General features: G+C 39.7%; 1 protein-coding gene across 5 annotated transcripts in view; it reads right to left on the bottom strand.

The window, feature by feature from the left end:
• The window catches only part of B3GNTL1 (UDP-GlcNAc:betaGal beta-1,3-N-acetylglucosaminyltransferase like 1), a 325,750-nt gene that overhangs the window by 28,869 nt on the left and 276,589 nt on the right, over nt 1–20,292 (bottom strand). For all 5 annotated transcript variants that reach the window (XR_006101818.1, XM_042448424.1, XM_042448423.1 and 2 more), the window contains one exon: nt 5,434–5,569. Coding sequence is in view for 4 of the 5 variants with exons in the window: in XM_042448424.1 (XP_042304358.1) it covers nt 5,434–5,569 (136 nt within the window). In the remaining variant the exon portion in view is untranslated. The remainder of the gene's footprint in view (nt 1–5,433; nt 5,570–20,292) is intronic.

The following is a 20,292-nucleotide window of genomic DNA, read 5'->3' as shown; positions in this document are numbered from 1 at the left end:
AATACAGTATGTTTATTTTATATATTAATAAAATTTATTTTAAAAAAGATTTTGGTCTTCATTCACAAAACTTGTAGGGAATAACATTATACTCGCAACATGCTAGCAAAGTCAATTAATCTGAAAAGGATGAAGATGTCTATGCAGTAATATTTGCATTTAGAATAAAAAATAGCTCAGTCAGTATTTCATCAGCCTCTAATATGCCTATAAATCATAATCAGCAGGAACATCAGAATAAAACTCTGCAAGAAATTATTCCACAATAGGATTTAAATCAATATATGCAAAGAAGCAAAAGAAGCAAATGACAGGCACTCTCCTTATATTATAAAAACAAGGGGTGATAATTCTATCATATAAATGCAACCCCCCCCCCCAATTATACTAATACAATACCTGGGCTGAACTCTCTGTCTCTGTCTGTGTGTGTGTGTGTGTTGTATGCCTTTAAGTTACTGCCAGCTTATGGCAGCCCTAAGGTGAACCTATCATGGGGGTTTCTTGGCAAGATTTGTTCAGAGGAGCTTGCCATTGCCTTCTCCTCAGACTCGGAGCTTGTGTAAGGCAAGTAATAGCCAGTAGAACAGTGCTGGTGTATGGAAATGTTTCTTAACAAACAGAGTACTGAAGAGAAAGTAGCATGAGCTGTCAAGGCCAGGGCACTGTTACCACAAACCCCACATCACCATTTCACTTCAACAAGAAGCAAAGAATTCCCTTGTGGTATATACAGGATGAATGGAGGGAGAGAAATCAGTGATTCCTGCTCTTCTTTTTCAGCATATCTTCAGACCAAACCTCTCTTCCTATCCTAAGCTGTCTCAGGCATGAAAGGGCTCTGTACAGAAGTAACCACCATTGCATAATAGGATGAATCTCTAACTATGCTTAAGGTAGTTCTCAAAAACCATGATTGCTGAATTTGTGATCATGCTTTCCAACATCTCAATAGTATTTTTATCCCTAATCATGTAAATACACACTGCCTGACAAAGCTCCCCACAACCTCACCAAGACAAGAGCCATGCAACTTGCAACCTAAATGTTAACAGGGGGTATATGTAAAAAAAGAAAAAGAAAAAGGCATATATGGACTGGCATCATTATGGGAAGGATCTCACCATGGTTGGGGAACATTTGGTCCTTCAGATGTTCTGGTGTTTCTTGGAGTTGCAGGGATTCCAGTATATTTGGTTCAACTAGCACAGGAATGACGATTGTGGGGCCCTCCAAATGTTGTCAATGGCAGCTCCTATCAGCTTGAGGCAGCCATACGCAATGGTTATGTGTGAAGGAAGCTGCAATTCAACATCTGGAAGGCTACACCTTCTTTGTCCCTGAACTAGATAGAGGGTTGTTTGTGTCAATTATTTTAGCAACATAAAATGTTTCAAAAATTTTATCATGAAGGCTAAAAAGTGATTTCACTTGGAGGAAAGCAAGCCAGTGATTCCACCTAACATGGTCTCCCTTTAGGGTAGCTTCATACATGATGCATCTGCCTGTGTGTGTGTCACAAGCAACATTCCTGAGAATTCTTCACAAAAACCAACATTTAATACCTGAATGGGTTAATGCTCCCAGCTGTTTTTCAAGAGTAAAATAAAGCAGAAAGAAATAAGCCTAATTGCAACCTTGATACAAGCAAAATAATATCCTGGACTGCAGTGTTGCCAAAGCAAATGTTATGCAAAGGTCAGCTTGGAAGAATGTCAGCATCTCAGTTAATCAGAGCCACACCAGCAATGGGAAGGGCTTCTTTATTCTGCAATAAAAGGAAAAAGCTGACTTGCTTGATGGTGAAACACCACACAGACAGCTGCAATATTCTGTTCTTGCACCACTGTGTCTCAGTGGGTGGCAACGAAAGACGCAAATGTTTACTGGAGACCACCGATTCAGTTCCAAGCTTTACCTTTCTCACACCTAGGAATATTTTTAAATGACAAGAGAGAAACTAAACAAACAACATATTCCAAAAGAGGTCCAGGGACTGGCTGCTATACTTCTCTTGAGAGTTTTTCCCCAGTGTAAGGACAACAGACTGAACCCCCATCCACACCCACTATCTTTCTGAAGCAACTTCATCAGCTGGAAACTAGGATAAATGAAAGCAAACAAGGGATTTCACAAAGCACATTGCTCAACTGTGGAGGAAAATGAAGAAATTTCCATAGCAACATCAAACAATTTTGCAAACTGCACTCAAGTGACTTAAGATGACTCAACATTTTGGAGTGGACCCGTCTGTCAGCTTAAAAGAAATAATCATTTGCATGTGTCTAGCACTTCAGCTTCTCATGCTGGCACTAATCCATCCACTGTTGTATTTAGAGAAAAAGAAGGTGGAGATAAAGCATGGGACAAGCACTCAGCACATCTGGGTTTACATGCAGCTTCCTCAAAACACAAATTAGATGCTGGTTAAACCTCATTCTCTCTCTCTCTCTCTCTCTCTCTCTCTCTCTCTCTCACACACACACACACACACACTAGCTTTCTTCCACAAAAAGGATAGAATTCTACATTCTTTGGTACAGTCAAGAGCAGAACTTGGAAAAGTTCCATTTTTGTTCTGCAACTCCCAGAACCCCCTAGCTAGAACGATCCTGGGAGTTGCATACTACAAAAAAAGAAAGAAAGAAAGAAAAGAAAAGAAAGAAAAGACACTTTTTAATGCTTTGGTCAAAAGTTTACAGCTTCTACTAAGAGGTAGATCACTCATTTGAAAAGCAAAGTATCTCACAACATGATTCATACTTTGAATTGTGGATGAGTTGAGCGACCCTGAACTTGCAAGAGGCATGTATATGACAGTGCACACTCACATATATTTATTTCTTACAACAATAACAATATGGGCTTGGGGCACACCAATAATGTGGTTTTCTAGCTCTTACTACACATATGTTTAGACCAACAATTATCATGGGTCATTAAGACTGCTAGGAATTTTTTTTAATATATGTCATCACAGCACAGTATATATCACAGTAATATAAAGAATACAAAATTAACCCTGTTGCTGAATTCACAAGAAATGTGTATTTCCAGTGAAATACTTTGTACTTTGACATTTGTACTTCCTAGGGAGACAGGTTAACCCATTTAAAAATGGGAAAGGAAACAATGGTATACTGTTTTAAACACAGGACTTGGACTCTGGAGACTGGGATTCAATTCTCAGCTCAGCCGTGGAAAGCCACTGGGTGATTTTGGGTGAGTCACATACTCTCAGCCCTAGAAAAACCTAGAAAACCCTGTGATAGGGTTGCCTTAGGGTCGTCATAAGTCAAAAATAACTTGAAGGCACACAACAACATCAACAAACAGATTATGATAAAGGTTGAGATAGGTGAAAGGAATAATAGAACAGTAGAAATGGATGGGAGGAAAATGAAACAAACAAACACTGGGACTCACAAAGAAAGGAAAGGTCTGTTGTAGAGAAGGCAGTGAGCAAGTCTCTTGTAATAATGACCATACATTTGGATTTCAATATGATTCTCGTGGGTGGGTGTCTGTATTGCTATGTGATGCACAAATATACGCATGTGCTTGTTTGTGAAACAGAGTTACAGTACAGTTCTATACAGAACCTATACTCAGATGATTTCTAAATAATGAGTTATACCAAAAGGATGCAGAAATGGAAGGCAATTTCTCATGGGTCTTCTATCCCAGTATCCGACAAAAAGGTGAGCATTATGTTCTGAACTGATTTTATGTCAGATAATTGATGATTGTAAACCTGTAGGCAAATCTTTCTCTTTTTAAATGCTTTATACAGCACCTAGCATCTTTAGGCAATTAATAAATAATTATTATCATCATAAAAATTGTAAGAGTTACACAATTCATTGGTTGTCTTCCTCTTCAGGTACCACTTTTGTGCTGGATTTTAACTCACATGATAAGACATTTGCATCCCAGTTAAACAAATCTGTCTTTGGGAAACACAGTGGGCTATCCATGAGTGTACATTTCATTTCTCTGTGGGTGGTCTCAGAACTGCTGATTAAACAGGTTATCATGTCTCTTTTCTCATGTCTCCTCAGTGTATTTATCCCTAACAAGAAACTTGTTTAGGAATACAGTAATGTTTCAACTGTGGTTACAAGAAAAAAAGTCATATGACATTAGCAGCCCCTCATCTTTTTCTTTTCTTTTTTAACTTTCCACCACTGAGACAAAACAAAGTGACAGTGAAAGGTGGCTTATATCCCAAGTGTTTCTTTTCATTGTAAAGACACTCAGCACCTAGATATAACAAGGAAATGGCTTTGAGATAACTTGGCATCCAGAAATGTATCTGATGTGCCTTTGTGAGCTGTGAGGCATGGGTTTTGAAGACACAGGGTGCATTCACACTGTAGAATTAAAGCAGTTTAACAGCACTTTAACTGCCCTGACTTTATCCTACATAATCCTGGGATTTGGAGTTTGGAGAGGCACCAGAGCTCTCATACAGACCAGGCACCAGAGCTCTCATGGAGGTCAAACTACAAATCCCAGGATTCATAGGATGGAGCCATGACAGTTAAAATGGTGCCAAACTGCTTTATTTCTGCAGTGTAGATACCTTCACAGGCTGCCTACTGGTTTCCCAATGCAGTTCAACCTGCTGGTGTTTTTCTTTCAAGTCCCAAAAGATGTGGAGCTTGAATTCCTGAATGGCCACTCCCTCCCATGTTATCCTATATATACACAAGGGCTTCCTGACAAGTTCTTTCTCTGACTTCCTTTGTTAGAAGAGGCACATTTATGTAGGCACAAAGGAAAGAGCCTTGTCTGTACTGGCAGAAATGTTCTCTCTGAAATGCTGTCCTGAGGGAAGGATGACTGAAGCTCACACTGTATGTTATTCTGGATGAAATTAAGACTTTTTATAAATCTGCCCAGAATTCTAAACTGACTTTAGCTGACTGAACATTTTTATTACCATCTCTGAATAGTGATTGGAATCCTGTTGGTGATATATATGTATGTATCTCAGGATTATATGTATGTATGTTTCATTTGGGATGTGCAAGATGATATTTACTGGATCCACAAGCAACATCTAAAATTACCCAAAACACAGTTGCCAAACCCCCGGGACTGAAGTACATAATAAATGAAGAGGAAAGCGCTATCTTCCAAACTTGAAAAAACAGACATGAATATACAGTCACCTCTTCATTTTCATGGACTTGGAATCCACATTGTTTGCCCATTCGTGGGCAGCAAATGGAGGGGGACAAAATGGGGAGCACATTGCCATTCAAGCCAATGGGGATGCAATATCTGCGATTTTCCATTTTCATGGGGGGGGGGAAATCTGGGACAGATCCCCACGAAAACAGAGGGGTGACTGTATATGGTAGCAGAAAGCAAGAATGACATTTGTCAAAGTGCCACCCACTTGTACATTTTTCCTTGCAAACTCACCTTCTTCTGATTAGCTTGAGACAAACTCCGAAAGAGCTTCCGTCCTTGTTTGCCAGCATTCCAAATGGTGAAGCAGGTCCAGTGACTCAGAAGTCTCTCTTCTAGAAATGAGACCCGGTATCTCCAGATAGTCTCCCTGAGAAAGAGGGGAAAAGAAATGAGGGAGTAAAACTCAACTTCATCCAGACACAACACATTCCAAAGAGACAGACACAGAAACTAGGCTGGATGCACTGCTAAAGGATCTGACCCCTGTCACTGGGATAACATTTTCCTAATCTAATATTATTGACATCTCTGAAAGAGGAAAACTTTCAACATGTAGGTGTTATGATACATTCAGCCTATTCTACTGAAATCCCAACTAGGAGCAACCATAGAATCATAGAATTGCAGAGCTGGAAGAGACCACAAGAGCCATGCAGTCCAACCCCCTGCCATGCAGGAAATCACAATCAGATTGCCATCCAGCCTCTGTTTAAAGACCTCCAAGGAAGGAGACCCCACTATGCTCCGAGGGAGCGTGTTCCACTGTCAAACAGCTTTTACTGTCAGAAAATTCCTCCTAATGTTGAGGTGGAATCTCTGTTCCTGGAGCTTGCATCCATTGTTCCATGTTCTAGTCTCTGGAGCAGCAGAAAACAAGCTTGCTCCATCAATGTGGCACCCCTTCAAATACTTAAAGAGGGCTATCATATCACCCCTTAACCGTCTCTTCTCCAATGGCCTACTTCTCTGGCCCAGAGAAAACTCTCAAGGCAAATCATATCACTAACAAGATTGTGCTAACCCTGGACAGCATGTGAATGCAGGGGAAACTTTAAAGGGCAGGTAATTCAAGAGACCACCTGAAGCACCAGTGCAAGTTTGTCAAACAGCTAATCTTCACTTGTGAAATTGGCAACATCAATCTGTATGGTCAGCATTGTGATAACATTTCCTTTGTCTTTTCAAGATAAGTGAGAAGATTTGCAACATCATGCATATTCAGCACATAGTTTCTGCATGAGTGACAGATATCAGATAAATATATCTCACCTGGATGATATTGTATGCAAAGTTGCTCTGAACTGCCTGGAAGAATCGGATATGAACTATTTAAAATGTAAATGTAAAACCCACAGGGATCACATACATGCTTATATTTTACACTAGCTAATTTACAATTATATTATAAGGCTAAAATTCTACTGTGCAAGAAATGCATGCTTGTTACCAAGTGACTGGCTGGTTGAAGAGAGTGCACTATTCCCAGAAGAGAAGCAAGGCCTTGGGGGAGGAACCCGAGATCCCTTCCAGCATTTTTCCTCAGGGCCATACTTTTGTTCTGGGAATCTCAGAGTCTTTTGTCCACTGGATGGATCCTTATCAACTAAACCTGTAACTTGGCTGTGGTGAGCAAGAGACACTAGAGAATTGTGTACATTATTGATGAAAAAAATCATGATGATGATGATGATGATGATGATGATATGCTTAAAAGATCTTTAGATTTTGCTAAATGTTGTCTGTTATACTAATCTGTTTTCTGTTTTCCTTGTACAACACTCTTCAAGTCAGAGCCCTCTGGATGAGTTGGACTATAAACTGAACATCTCCCAACCAGCATGACAATGGTAGTCAGATATTGTGAGGGTGTTTTGGTCTAGTACAAGAACCAGTGACAGCAAGTATGGTGTAGTGGTTTAGGCATTCAACTGTGACTCTGGCGAACAGGGTTTGATTCCCTGCTTCTTCATAGAAACCCTCTGGATGATTTTGGGCAAGTCACACACTCTCAGTTCTAGAAAACCCTGTGATAGTTTCACCTTGGGTTGCCATTACTCAGAAATGACTTGAAGGTACACAACAACAATATTAATCCTATGAAATACTGGTAGATGCATTAATCAGAGTTACAGTTTCCCAGAAAACAATGACCTTCCATTTTCTGAATCCCTCTTGCAACTTTTTATTTTTCAAAAATAACCCAAACCAGCCATACAGCTCACTATGCGAACTTGGACCAATCTTTCAGGACAACCTACTGAAAGTAAAACATACATTCTCACCCCTATTCCCCCTGCTGCAAAGCTATCTTTTATGCAACCTGGGAAGACTGCACTGGACAGAGGCTGCTACTAATTACAGTGACTGAAAAAGTTGTTAAGGTTGACTGTTATAAGTTGTGATAATGAGATAACAGAGTCAAAAGATAAGTTCTTTCTTTCTCTACTCAAGCACTGGATGAACTGAATTTTAGCAAGTTTATTCATTAGCCAGCAAGCACACATGAAAAACTAGAATTCCTTAGGTTAATTTATTAGGGGCTGGGAAATATGGAAGACAGTGTTTAAATGATGGTGACATTTAAACAATTTCTTAACTCGGGATACTGTGATTACATGAAACCAGCAAAGGGCTATATGTGATGGTAAGTGCTCTCACAGCACAGATAATCCAGCATATAATTTTATCTGCATACTTCTGGAGATTTTCACTACTCTCAAGACATGCAACACAGTGTCACTTGCTAAAGAGTGCCAAAAAGTAACATCAAGCAATCGTCAGCTGAGGCTGTTACTCAGATTCTCCCCTCTAGTAGCACCCAGGACCAGTCTGTCTGGTCACAACTAAATACAATGAAAAGCAGAAAATTAATTGACTAATTTTTCAACAGGCAGAATGAGGTTAATCCCAACAATGTGCACAGTTGACCCTTAGTATTTGCTGGGTATTGGTATCAAAATCCGTGGATGTTAAAGCCCCATTATATACAATGGCAGAGTAAAATGGCACCTTCTATATAAAATGGCAAAATAAAGATTTGCTTCTCGGATTTTTTCCCCCCTCAACTATTTTCAAGTCATGGATGGTTGAATCCACAGATGCAGAAACTGTGGATATGGAGGACCAATTGTACTTGTTTTAATTTTTATAGACAGATGTTTAATTGTATTTATTATTTATTTTATTAATTTATAGCCCACCTTTACCCTAATAATGAGACTTAAGGCAGCTACCAACATATTTAAAAACAATACTTCAATAAAAGCATAAATATAAGTTATTAAAAACAATTAAAAAATTAAAACCATTAAAATTCATTAGAAAAACCTTATATAAACCATAAAAACAGTACCACACCACACTAAAAGCCCATCACAGTCAGTTTCTAAAAGCCTGATGGTATAAAAATGTTTTAATTTGCCAGTGGAAGGTCAGCAAGGATAGTATCATCCTGCTGTTTCTAGGGGTATAATTCCAAAGTCTGGGGCCTTTACCCATCAAATGTACCCTAAAAGGTGAGACAGAGAGAAGGACTTCTCCACAAGACCATAGAGCTCTAAAGAACTCATAACGAGAGATACACTCCTTCATATAGCTAGGATACAAACAGTCCATCCTAAATTTGACACAACAGAGAAAGAGAGAGTGTAGAATCTAAATCTGTACCCGCACAGAACAAGTTGTTATTTTCTTATATCTCACCTTTCTCCCAATATAGGGATCCAAGTAACTAAGTAAGAAAAGTACAAAACAGCTGAAAATCTGCAGTTTTGACCTGGATCAAGCTAAATCGATCAGCTTTAAGCACATTACAAATCCAATAACATTTTTATCTGAATTGGTGTTGCACAATTAATTGCCTTTCATTTATTAAATGGGTTGTTGCAGTTTCTGAAATGGCACTACAGCAATAATGTTCTGTCTTGAGGTGTTGCTTATTCTTTAAGCATTCAAATATGGCTGCACTAACTGCATTAAGTCTAAAATGCACTCCCTTTCCAAAGACTGGTTTCCAACAAGTTAATACTCTGCACATTTTCTGGGGCTTTTAATGGATTTTTGTTTTATAGGGTGATCCTTAAGAAATATGGATATATTTGCAGTACAGAAAACCAAACAATGTTGTTTTTTTTAAACACTTTGCTCCTGTGTTTGAAAACTTGGTTTGCTTTTCTCACAAGGCACATTTTGTAACAACTCTCTTGCTGTCAGACTGACATGGTCTTCACACAGACACACACAGACACACACAGACACACACACACACACAGACACACCACTGGACTCAGAATATCTCTGAGTATTTTTGGACATATGGTCAACAGGCTTTTGATGATAAAAATAGTTAAGATAGATTAAAATCACTTCTAAAAACAAGAATATCAGGACACCCCTCATTAGAGCGTTTGGCAATTCTTTCTTTTTCTATCAACCCTCTTTGTTTCTCTCTCTCTCTCTCTTTTGGGGGGCATTTAGATTGAAAAAGGCAATAAAATGTATATCTATATACTGTTTATTTAGGAAGATAAGAGTTACTGAGAACGGCCTAAGAACTTGCACTTCCCCTTGCTTCCAGGCCCATTTCAAGGTACTGCTTTAAATGTTCTCTAGATAATAATACAGTGGGCCTTTGATATCCACTACAATTTGGTTCCAGAACCTCCTGTGGATACTAAAATCCATGGATGATCAGGTCCCATTATATACAAGGGCATACTAAAATGGCGTCCCTTATATAAAATGGCAAAATCAAACTTTACTTTTTGAAATTTATATATTTTGTTAATGGCAAAATCAAACTTTACTTTTTGAAATTTATATATTTTGTTAAAGTGCTGAAACAGTGGATGGTTGAATCTGTGGATAGAGAATTCATGGATATGAAGGGCTGGCTTTACCTGAATACCTGAAGAAAAGCACTTGTCCCCATTTTTCCAAGAATCCTTCGACGAGAGGCAAGAACATCTGTGAGAAGGAGTTACACTCTGTGATAATTGCCCCAACAGATACCATAAGGCACTATTCCTGCTCATAAATTATGAAACATGCCAACGAGGGATACCTGAGTACTACTGCTGTTAAATGTTAGTGCCGTTTATCTTGATTTTTATTTCTTAACTATTTGTAGCACCCAGAACATTTGGAGAGACAACAGCACATGATCAGCTCTGTATTCATGTGAAGGGTTTTAAAAGAATGTGCATATGGGAAAGGTTTGCAACGGGGAACAAAATTATATGCTTGTGGGGTGGTGATGGAGGCTCTTATATTCTAGCGCTTTTGGGAGATACAACATGGAATTGTCAGTTTGAAACTCTTTATCAGTCTGCAGTGGATCCTTGTGTCACAATACATATTTTATTCACACTGTGCATTTTGTATCTTATAAAAATGAACAGAAATTCAGCCTCTCCCATCTCCCTGCACTTGACCCATTCGCCATGACTAAAACACAAGCATACAGAATCCAGAGAAGAGGTTGTAGTGGAAAGTCAACCAATAAACCTATAAACTTGACAGCACTGCTAAAATGGGAAATTTATGGCAAAGGCAGCAAGCTGGCAGATGTCTTTTTGTTCAAATGTATTTTTATGTCTGCACTTTCAAAATAAAATTCTAGTATGTCATATATAAACATCAGATAACATAAGCAAATAGTAGACCTATCTGAAATGTTGAATCCACATGGCTTTGCAGACGTAACAAGGAAACATCTGCAGATGCAGAGAATAGGTTAGGATTATAATTTTCAAGCACATTAAACAAATCCAGGGCAAGCAGTCCCCCTCCCAGCTACTCAGTCCTATTCCTCTAATTTCATAAAATTAGTTCTATTTGGCTTGAAACAATTTATACTCCTTTTGTTTGGGCCTATTGCTCACCATCTTCAATCATGCTTTGTGTGTTTTCTTAAGTAATCATTCCCACCAGAAAAGTAATATTTCAAAATGTTATTGCCTAGTATGACATAAAGAGAAATGATCATGGCAGAGAGCACTAGTTTACACTGAGGATTCTTTCACTATATTCCAACTAAGTTTCCAAATTGTGCTTAAAAATAACTTGTCATTCCTAGGTAGAATAAATGGATTTCCAGTCAATATAATGTTCACATGCTAAAAGGCAAATTGGCATTGGTTGTAAGTACAGGCCAGTTACAGAAACTTGATTAGATGCACTGGACCCTTAGTGAAAAACAAGGCACGAGATGCATTGCAAGTCATGGAAACATCACTATCCAATAAAGACTTAGTCCCTGAAATAATAAAAAAAGCTAATTTAATGTATATATATAGAACCTTGCTGAAAAGATTATAAACTTTAGCTAGGTCAGTAAATCCCAAACAAGCACCTTGCTGCAATGGGCCACAACCTAGCATGGGGAATAATCACATTAACATTCACAGTGACTCCTGATTAAGCCTTAGTAACATAACTCACCAGAAAACGCTCCTGCTTGATTTACAGAGCCAGTTTATTGTTCTGTGTTGTCAAGTCATTTCCAACTTATGGCAATCCTTGGTGACCCCATCAGAGTTTTCTGGGGCTGAGAGAATGTGACTCACTTAAGGTCATCCATTGGGTTTCCAGGCCCAAGTGGAGAACTGAACCCTAATCTCGAGAGTTGTAGTCCAACTCCCAAATTACTATATCACACAGGCTCTCTACATAGCCAGTTATCTCCTGCAAAAATATGAGAGGGAATTTTAAATAGATTTTCAAGAAGTTTGGAGGGGTGGGCAGAAATATCTCAGGTAACGGCAGAGATACTGGTGTTACAGAAAGAGTGTCATTACTGTATTTACTCTTTTTAAAAACCCATCCTTACATCAGTTACATTTACATTGAAAGGGAATTGTTAATTTTGATTTTATTGATTGTAGCATGAGGTTTAAATTAATGTTACATTAAGGCATTGCATTTTACCAAAATGAAGCTAAAAAGTCCTACTGATTTCTAAATTCCTTTCACTCTTTCTGGCCTTTCATTTGAGTTTGCAAGGGAAGGAAACATCTGCATCAATTTTGGAAAGCCCCATTTCTCACTCACTCAGGAGAAGATAGCAGGGAATGCACAGGGATCAGGAAACACTGTAGCAAAAATGCTATCCCACATGTAATTCCAGAAACGGACCTTAGAATGACACTAGCAAATAATCCAGTTTGACACCACTTTAACTATCATGGCTCTATGCTATGGAGTTTTGGACACTATTGTTTGGTGAGACATTTAGCCTTCTCTATCAGTTTGACACACAAAAAACCCTACAATTTCTAATAACCTGTAGTAGTTAAAATGGTGTCAAACTGGATTATTTCTGCAATGCAGTTGGAGCCTATGTCATTCCTCATATCTGGTAGAGGGTTGTGGTCTATATTTCTTTCTATTTTTTTGGAGGGAGGCACCACTTATATCAGTGATGGAGCTGCCACAAGCAACAGTTTTTTGGTGGCCCTCACTGAGAATGGCTCAATGGAAAGGATGCTACAGCGAAGTTCCTTCATCCTTGCTGGGTCTTACTGTGGTTCCACCAATGTTACAAGTATGCAAAAGTTTTTTTAAAATAAAAATAAAAATGGACTTGACTGCAACCCTCTGATGGCCTGTACACATATGGTGTGCCTGGTACTGCACTGAACACAGTAAGTCTTACTTTCAGTAAAACACACATCAGATTATGTTACATGCCTGTTTCAATAATCCGAACCAACAGCATCATTCTCAGAGCCCCTTCTCAAAATTGCTAACCATCACTACTGTTTTACTTTGTATTCATAAGATCAGAGTAATGTAATCCTTCCCATATAGCTCAGTGAATGAGGAGAAAAAGGAGAGAGAGAGAGAGAGAGAGAGAGAGAAAGGGGTGGCAGAATAAGAAAAGAAAACCATTGCGGTATAGTTGTTTGAGTGTTGGAATAAAGCCCTGGAGACCAGGATTTGAATTCTCACTCGGCCATGGAAACCCACAGAATGACCATGGGCAGAGGCAAGCAAAGGCAAATCCCCTCTGAATGAACTGTGCCAAGAAAACCCTGAGATGGGGTTGCCTTAAGGCCATCAGAAATCAGAAATGATTTGAAGGAACACAAGAACAAGAAAACAGACACCAAAGAGATGACTTTTCTGGTCCTGCCAACTTTTAGCTCTTCTGATCAACCACATTACTCATTAGACCCTTGTCATGAAAAGAAAAATAATAAAAATAAAATGTTGTCCACTCATACCAAGACATTGTAGAAATTCAAGGAATGGGAAAGCAAGGTAGCTTTTAAAAACACAAGGAAGCCTTTAAAAACAAACAGAAATAACCTAGAAAAGAGAAACAAAATGTTCATGGGGTGGAGTGTCTTTCTTACAAAGAAAAAGCAAATACAGTACAGTGGACCCTTGATATCCGCTAGGGTTTGGTTGCAGGACCCCCCATGGATACCAAAATCTGTGGCTGCTCAAGTCCCATTAGACACATAGTAAAATGGTGTCCCTTATATGAAATGGCAAAATTAAGATTTGCTTTTTGGAATTTATATATTTTTAAAATATCTTCAAGCTGTGGATGCTGGAATCTGTTGATAAAAATCCATGGATATGGAGGGCTGACTGTAGATGCATGATAATCATATGGAACCTGCATATTGAGAGACAACATACGTCTGAGGACAACAGTTGAGGACAAACAACTTGTTACTTTCTTGCCTTTCTTGGAAGCTTCCTGAAGGTCTGTGTACTGCTCCCTTGGAAACAGAATACTGGTCTAGCTAGGCTTTCCACTAACAGGACTGTTACATGCCTGTATTCTTAAAATGAATAATGGCTGGAATAATAAAAAATGTCATTCTACTTGAACCATTTGTACAGCCTAGAGAGGACTATATTTCTGTCACTACAAGATCAACAGAGCCAGTGAGTTACAGGAATGACATGTCTAAGCTAGCACACTTACCGCTGTCAGGATACTTTGATTATTAACAGAAATTTTCCCCACTGTTTCAAATGTGGGCCTCCCCTAACAAAAGACAGTGCCTTGTGCCAAACTGTTCAATGTGGGAAAATGGGAACTGGGATGAGACCAACTAATCAAATTCTTCAACTTTTCACCTACAGTAAGATTTGTAGCAGCCCTTCCTCCAGAGATGAAAGATTGATTATTACAGTGTAGGCCAGCCAAACCCAAGTTTAAAATGACTGCTCTAGAACTGCAAAGACAAACTCATGTGTAGTTTACTAAAGCAGGATTCTTACTTCCATATTTGACAGTGAAGGTCTCCTCACCTTTGGATCTTAATCTGGCAAGATACTGCGTCCAAGTCATGATTAATCACTGTTAAACCTTTGTCAAAACAGCAAAAGACATGTGTAAAATACCATCTGATTCTATTATGAATTATGTGAGTTTAAAGTCGGTTGATAACTATCATTAGTATATGGTCCAGCGAATATAATTTCAGGTTATAAATTCAATGCTCTACTCAACACAAATAAATGTGTCTTGGTTCAATAGGGAACTACTCTGGGGTTCAGTTTTTGTTGTAAGCATTCAGATATAATATGTGAATTGGGCAGAACATGGTAATAATAATAATAATAAACCGTTTATTTATAGCCCGCTTTTCCTTGGTTGATCAAAGCGGGTTACACAGAAGTACGCAATGTACAATTTACAAACAGCAATAATGTCACAATCTAGAGAATATAAAAAACAATTAAAAACAAGGTTAAAAATTACAAGCTAAAAGGTAAAAACACACAACAACTAGCTGGCTTAAAGTGCGAATGCAACGTGCAACGGGGAGAGAGCAGATATTACAACGACTGGGGGAAAGCCTGTTGGAAGAGGAAGGCTTTTAACCTCTTCCCAAACAGGTCAAGGGTGGTAACAGAGCAGAGCTCATCGGGAAGAGAGTTCCAGAGCTGCGGGGCCGAGATAGAAAACGCCCTCTGTGCAGTCGCAGCATATTTCGTATCTGGAACCCTCAACAGTTGCTTCCCGGTCGACCTGAGAGCACAGGGCGGATTATATGGGGAGAGGCGGTCCTCCAAGTACCCTGGGCCCAAGCCATTTAGGGCTTTATAGGTAATAACCAACACCTTGTATTGCGCCCGGAAGCGAATGGGCAGCCAATGTAGATCTTGTAGGACAGGTGTTATATGACTGGTCCTGGAACATCCAGTGACCAGCCTCGCTGCCATATTCTGAACCAGTTGTAGCTTCCGAGTTAGGTACAAGGGTTACCCCATGTAGAGCGCGTTACAGAAATCCAGCCGAGAGGTTACCAGAGCATGTACCACTGTTTCAAGGTTCCCCCGGCCCAGGTAGGGTCGCAGCTGGCATATCAGCCGAAGCTGATAGCAGGTGCTCCTGACCGTCGCATCCACCTGAGATGTAAGGTGGAGCGACGAGTCCAGAAGCACCCCCAGACTGCGAACTGAGTCCTTCAAGGGGAGCGTGACCCCGTTCAGGACAGGTGGACAAATAAATGGTAGTGCATCATATCTGTGTAGATACACTACCACTAGCTTGGCATAAAGTCAGTGCACACGACCTAAATCTGTTACTTGCACTGAGTAAAATACAGGCCTGAGATTAATAAAAAGCAACCATAAACAAGTGAAGTAATTAACTGTATATATAACATGCTTTTCTCAGTTTTCAGGAAACAGACAGCCTATCCAAATACTGAATTATAGCAGGGGTCGGCACCTATTTAAGGTCTGGGAGCTATGCATGCTCCTCATAGGACTGCTGACAGCCACACATCCATTCCCTGTGCTATCCACCTCTGATTTTTGTTTAGTTAATCAGACACCCCTGTACACTCTAGAAGAGCTAAACATCGCTACCAAACTATTCAGAGGGCATAAGGAGCCTTTTGAGTTTGAAAAAATAAATATATAAAATAAAACAGTATTTTTTTAAAATCCAAATTTGAGGTGGTGACCTCTGGAGGAGTTTCTCACATATGGCTTGCCCTTCATTGATAGCATTTTCTCACTTACTCTTCTACTATGTCTGCTGCTGCAACATGGATCAGCCACTGACTGACAGTGGAGTCAGGTAATCATTGCTCTTCTCCATACGAGTTTTTTTTTTTAAATTGTTCAGTGATGAGATCCACTGTTAAATGGATGAATAAAGCCATTATCAGCCCAATCCCAGATGGCTGTCCTGACAAGTGACCCTGACAATCTGTACGTATACATGAAGAAGGGACAGTTCCACATATTTCTAAATAAATTGTTGCTGCTGTTGTCATTTCTGACATATGGTGATCCCAAGACAAACCTATCATAGGGTTTCCTTGGCAACATTTATTAAAAGGAGGGTTGCCATTGCCTTCCTGTCAGGGTGAGAGAATGCAACTTGCCTCAGTGGGTTTCCATGACTGAATGGGGATTTGAACCCTAGTTTCACAGACTCCTAGTCCAATGCTTAAACCACTACCCCATGCTAGCTCTCTTTCTTAATAATATCTGGGTGCATTTGCATGATTGCTTGTATTTATTTATTCATTTTATTGACTTTATAAAATACTCTATATCAAAGATTTTTTATATTTACATATGGAAAGGATTGGTGTTTGAATATGAAGAATGTGATGAATATGAAGTTCAGCAGACATCAAGTGAGTGAACAGATGATGCTTAGATTAATGCTGATGGACTAGGTTTGTAGAAAAGAATGTCAAAATTAAATATTTTTTATGGGACATTAAACCTAAGTCTACACCTATTCTTAAAACATCATGTACTGATCCATCCCCACACTATCTGGACTCAGGGCCAGCCCTACCATATAGGCGACCTAGGCAGTCGCCTGGGGTGCAAAAAGACCAGGGGCGCAATTTGCACCCCTCTGTGTGCGCGCGTGTGCGTGAATGCAGCCCCACCCCAGCCCAGGGCACCTGCTCTCCTGCTGCCCTGGGCCTGACTCAGGGGAAGCAGGGGATGGCACTGGGCTGGAGCGCAGCTCTAGCCCCGCCCCCAGCAGAGCAGGAGGAGGTGCAACTTTGGCGCCCTGGGGGCTGGAGCTGCGCTCGTGCACGGGGAGGAAGAGATGGGGGGCTGCCTCCTCCCTTCCTTCCCGCAGGTGCAACCACCCGCAGGGAGGATGGGACGAGGGGGCTGCCTCCTCCTCTTCTCCCCAGGGCTGCCAGGCAACCGCAGGGAGAAGGGGACGGGACTACAAGCCCCAGTGGGCTTTGCGGCCGGAAGTCCCACCCCCTTTCCCTCTGCGGCCTCCCTAATTGGTTGGGAGGCTGGGAAGGGGCGGGACTTCCAGCCGCAAAGCCCGCTGGGGATTGTAGGCGGTTGGGGGGGACGCCAAAATATTTCTCGCCTAGGGTGGCCAAATATCTAGAGCCGGCCCTGTCTGGACTATAATCTTGCACCCAGTAATAAATTTAGTTTGTTTCAATTTTAGTCAACTGAATGCAAAATTAGTCACAATGTGAAATATCTTGATGCAAAAGAAAACTACTTGGTATAAGTCTTGCTGGAAGTATCCTATGCTGTTCAATTTATTTAAGGAATAATTCCTTCCATGGCTCTAAAGCCAGAGAGTAATTTTATATTGCCCTTAGATAGCACTTTTCACATGAAGTCTCTGGAAATTTTAGAAAACACCCTAAAGGGAATACATTTGTTTTAAGCAAAAGGTTCTTCTAAAAGTTAGCACCAAAGAGTGAAGACATCTGTAATTTTTATGAGTCATGATTTCATATCCTATGTAATTAAGACAAAAGGATCATAAAGAGTGTAATATTAAGTAAGACATGATGGTGTGATGATTTCTAATGGGAATTATTAATTGGATCTCAAGAGTTCAGTGAACATTTATTTCTTTACATCTGCAAATGCAGCCAGTTCCTTTTAGGACAATTTAGCACTTCATCACATGGTGGGTGTCACAACTTGGAAATTATTCATAAATGAAGGCAGTGAATTTGTACAGCCAGTCCACATGAAATTTCAGTAGTGTCTGGAGACCAATGGCTATAATGTTTACTGCCCCTCTAGATAACAATGGAATTTTGGATATGATGCAAAACTTCTTTTAATATAACCATAAACTAATAAGATCTTCTGAAATGGAATTTTGCTGCTGCTGCCATCTTTTGACAAATTTCTGTTAACATGTCTTTATAGGATATAGTATTCCCAGATGGAAAGTTAATCCAGGACTTTACAAATGTTGCGGAGCATTCCAAACTACATATTCTAGCACCTTCTTTCAGGCCCTTAACTGGAGTCAGATCCTTTTTAGCTACAGTACTACCTTCATGTGCTTATTCCCCATGTCCTCGAGATCAAGGAAACAATCAAGAGGGTTTTTACAAAAGTATCCCTTATGAATGGAAGAACATAAAGCTTCAGAGAAGCCACTACATTTACTTCTACCAAAAATGTAACAAATGAAAACTGAGGACTACATAGGACCAGCTATTCTAAGAAACTTTCTTCTTGTGACTGCAAATAACTGAAGGTATGGCTACAGTTGGGATTGCTGCTCAAATTATCCACAGCTAAGCCATTGGCCACCTCAATGGGATAAAAAAATGAGCAGAGTATCAAGAGTTTTACTGTGAATACAATGCAATCATTGGGGGGGGGGGGTCATTTGTGGTATCAAATATGGAGCCACAAATGCCTATTAGCACACACACCGTTTAATCATACACAGTTTTCACAATACAGGAAACAAACACTACAATACTTTTAAAAAATTGGCTTGGTCTCCTATTTCTGAAAATACACTTGCTGTGCCAGTCTATGCCTCCTGAGGCCCTTTTGTTCTTGGGTTTTTCTTGAAAAAGCAGGATAAGACTAAGTTAAGTTTTTCTGGACATAGCTTTTTCTGCCTTTATAGAATAGGTATTATATTTATTATAAACAGAATTACCAAAATATGAGCAATGTACAGAAGGTATGAATTGGTGTGAAATCTACTCAGGCCACATATCTGAACCAGTTCCAGGCATGATGCCATAGCTCCTAACCAAGGATCCTTGGCACCCTTTGTTCTGCTAATGTTTCTGTGAACACTTTGAATTTTTCACAAAAGCACATTTCATCATGCCTGTAGAACTGCAACTCCCACTATTTTGAGAGAAAAATAATCATGCACTGGTTGAGAGCTGTAGTGTAAATGTCTGCAAGTGAAGAGTGGTGATAGTTCACAGTTTGTACCAATACATATATGCAATATTTTTTCCTAGCTGTGTTTTCCTACCTCTGTACAGAATTTTATTTCCTTTTCTTGTTCTCAGACCAGAGCCAAGGCAATTTCAGCAACTAACTATGAAGTGGCTTTTCTAATGCAAAACTAGAAAATGTCAACTGTTGTTCTGCAAAACATTTACTGAATAATCTGTACACAACATGAGCAAGAGGAAACTATATCCAATCTTATTCCCCTCTCCTCTATGCAAAAGAAAGCTGGTACAACCGAGTGCTGATAATAAATGGGACTTACTCCTTAGTGCAGTGGCTCAAAGGTTACGATGCTGATTCTGATGAAGCAAGATGGTCAGGTTGGCAGTTGAGGCCCAGGCAATAAGTGATGGAATGAGCTCCCATCACTATTCCCAGCTTCTGCCAACCTAGCAGTTCATACGCATATAAAAGTTTAAGGAGATAAATCGGTACCATTTTGGTGGGAAGGTAACACCATTTTGTGCAATCATGCTAATCACACTGACCAGAGAGTAGTCTTTGACAACGCTGGCTCTTCAGCTTAGTAACAGAGGTGAGCATAGCTCCTGCAGTTGGACACGACTAGGCAATCTTGTCAAGGGAAAACCTTTACCTTTTTACTCCCGTGTGCATGTCTACCAAACTGAATCCCAAGTTTAAAATGCAAATGCATGTGAAGATACTAGTGATGGAAAGAATATTAAAAAATAGTCAACAATATGTTTTCCCAGCATCAAGAAACTCTGGCAAGGAGACTCCTGGACTAGAATCTTTAGTTAAGAAAGGAAACACCTTTTTTGTGCAGAAAGCAGTATTTCTCATCAGAAATATTTTTTCTGGTTCCTGTACTGTACTGTTTTGTGTGCAAATCAATCATGTGCAAATTTTGTGCAGAATAAC

The sequence above is a fragment of the Sceloporus undulatus genome, chromosome 2 (genome assembly GCF_019175285.1).
Source record: "Sceloporus undulatus isolate JIND9_A2432 ecotype Alabama chromosome 2, SceUnd_v1.1, whole genome shotgun sequence".
NCBI classification, from domain to species: domain Eukaryota; kingdom Metazoa; phylum Chordata; class Lepidosauria; order Squamata; family Phrynosomatidae; genus Sceloporus; species Sceloporus undulatus.
Note: the sequence above shows the minus strand (reverse complement) of the source record. Positions and strands in the feature narration are given on the sequence as shown.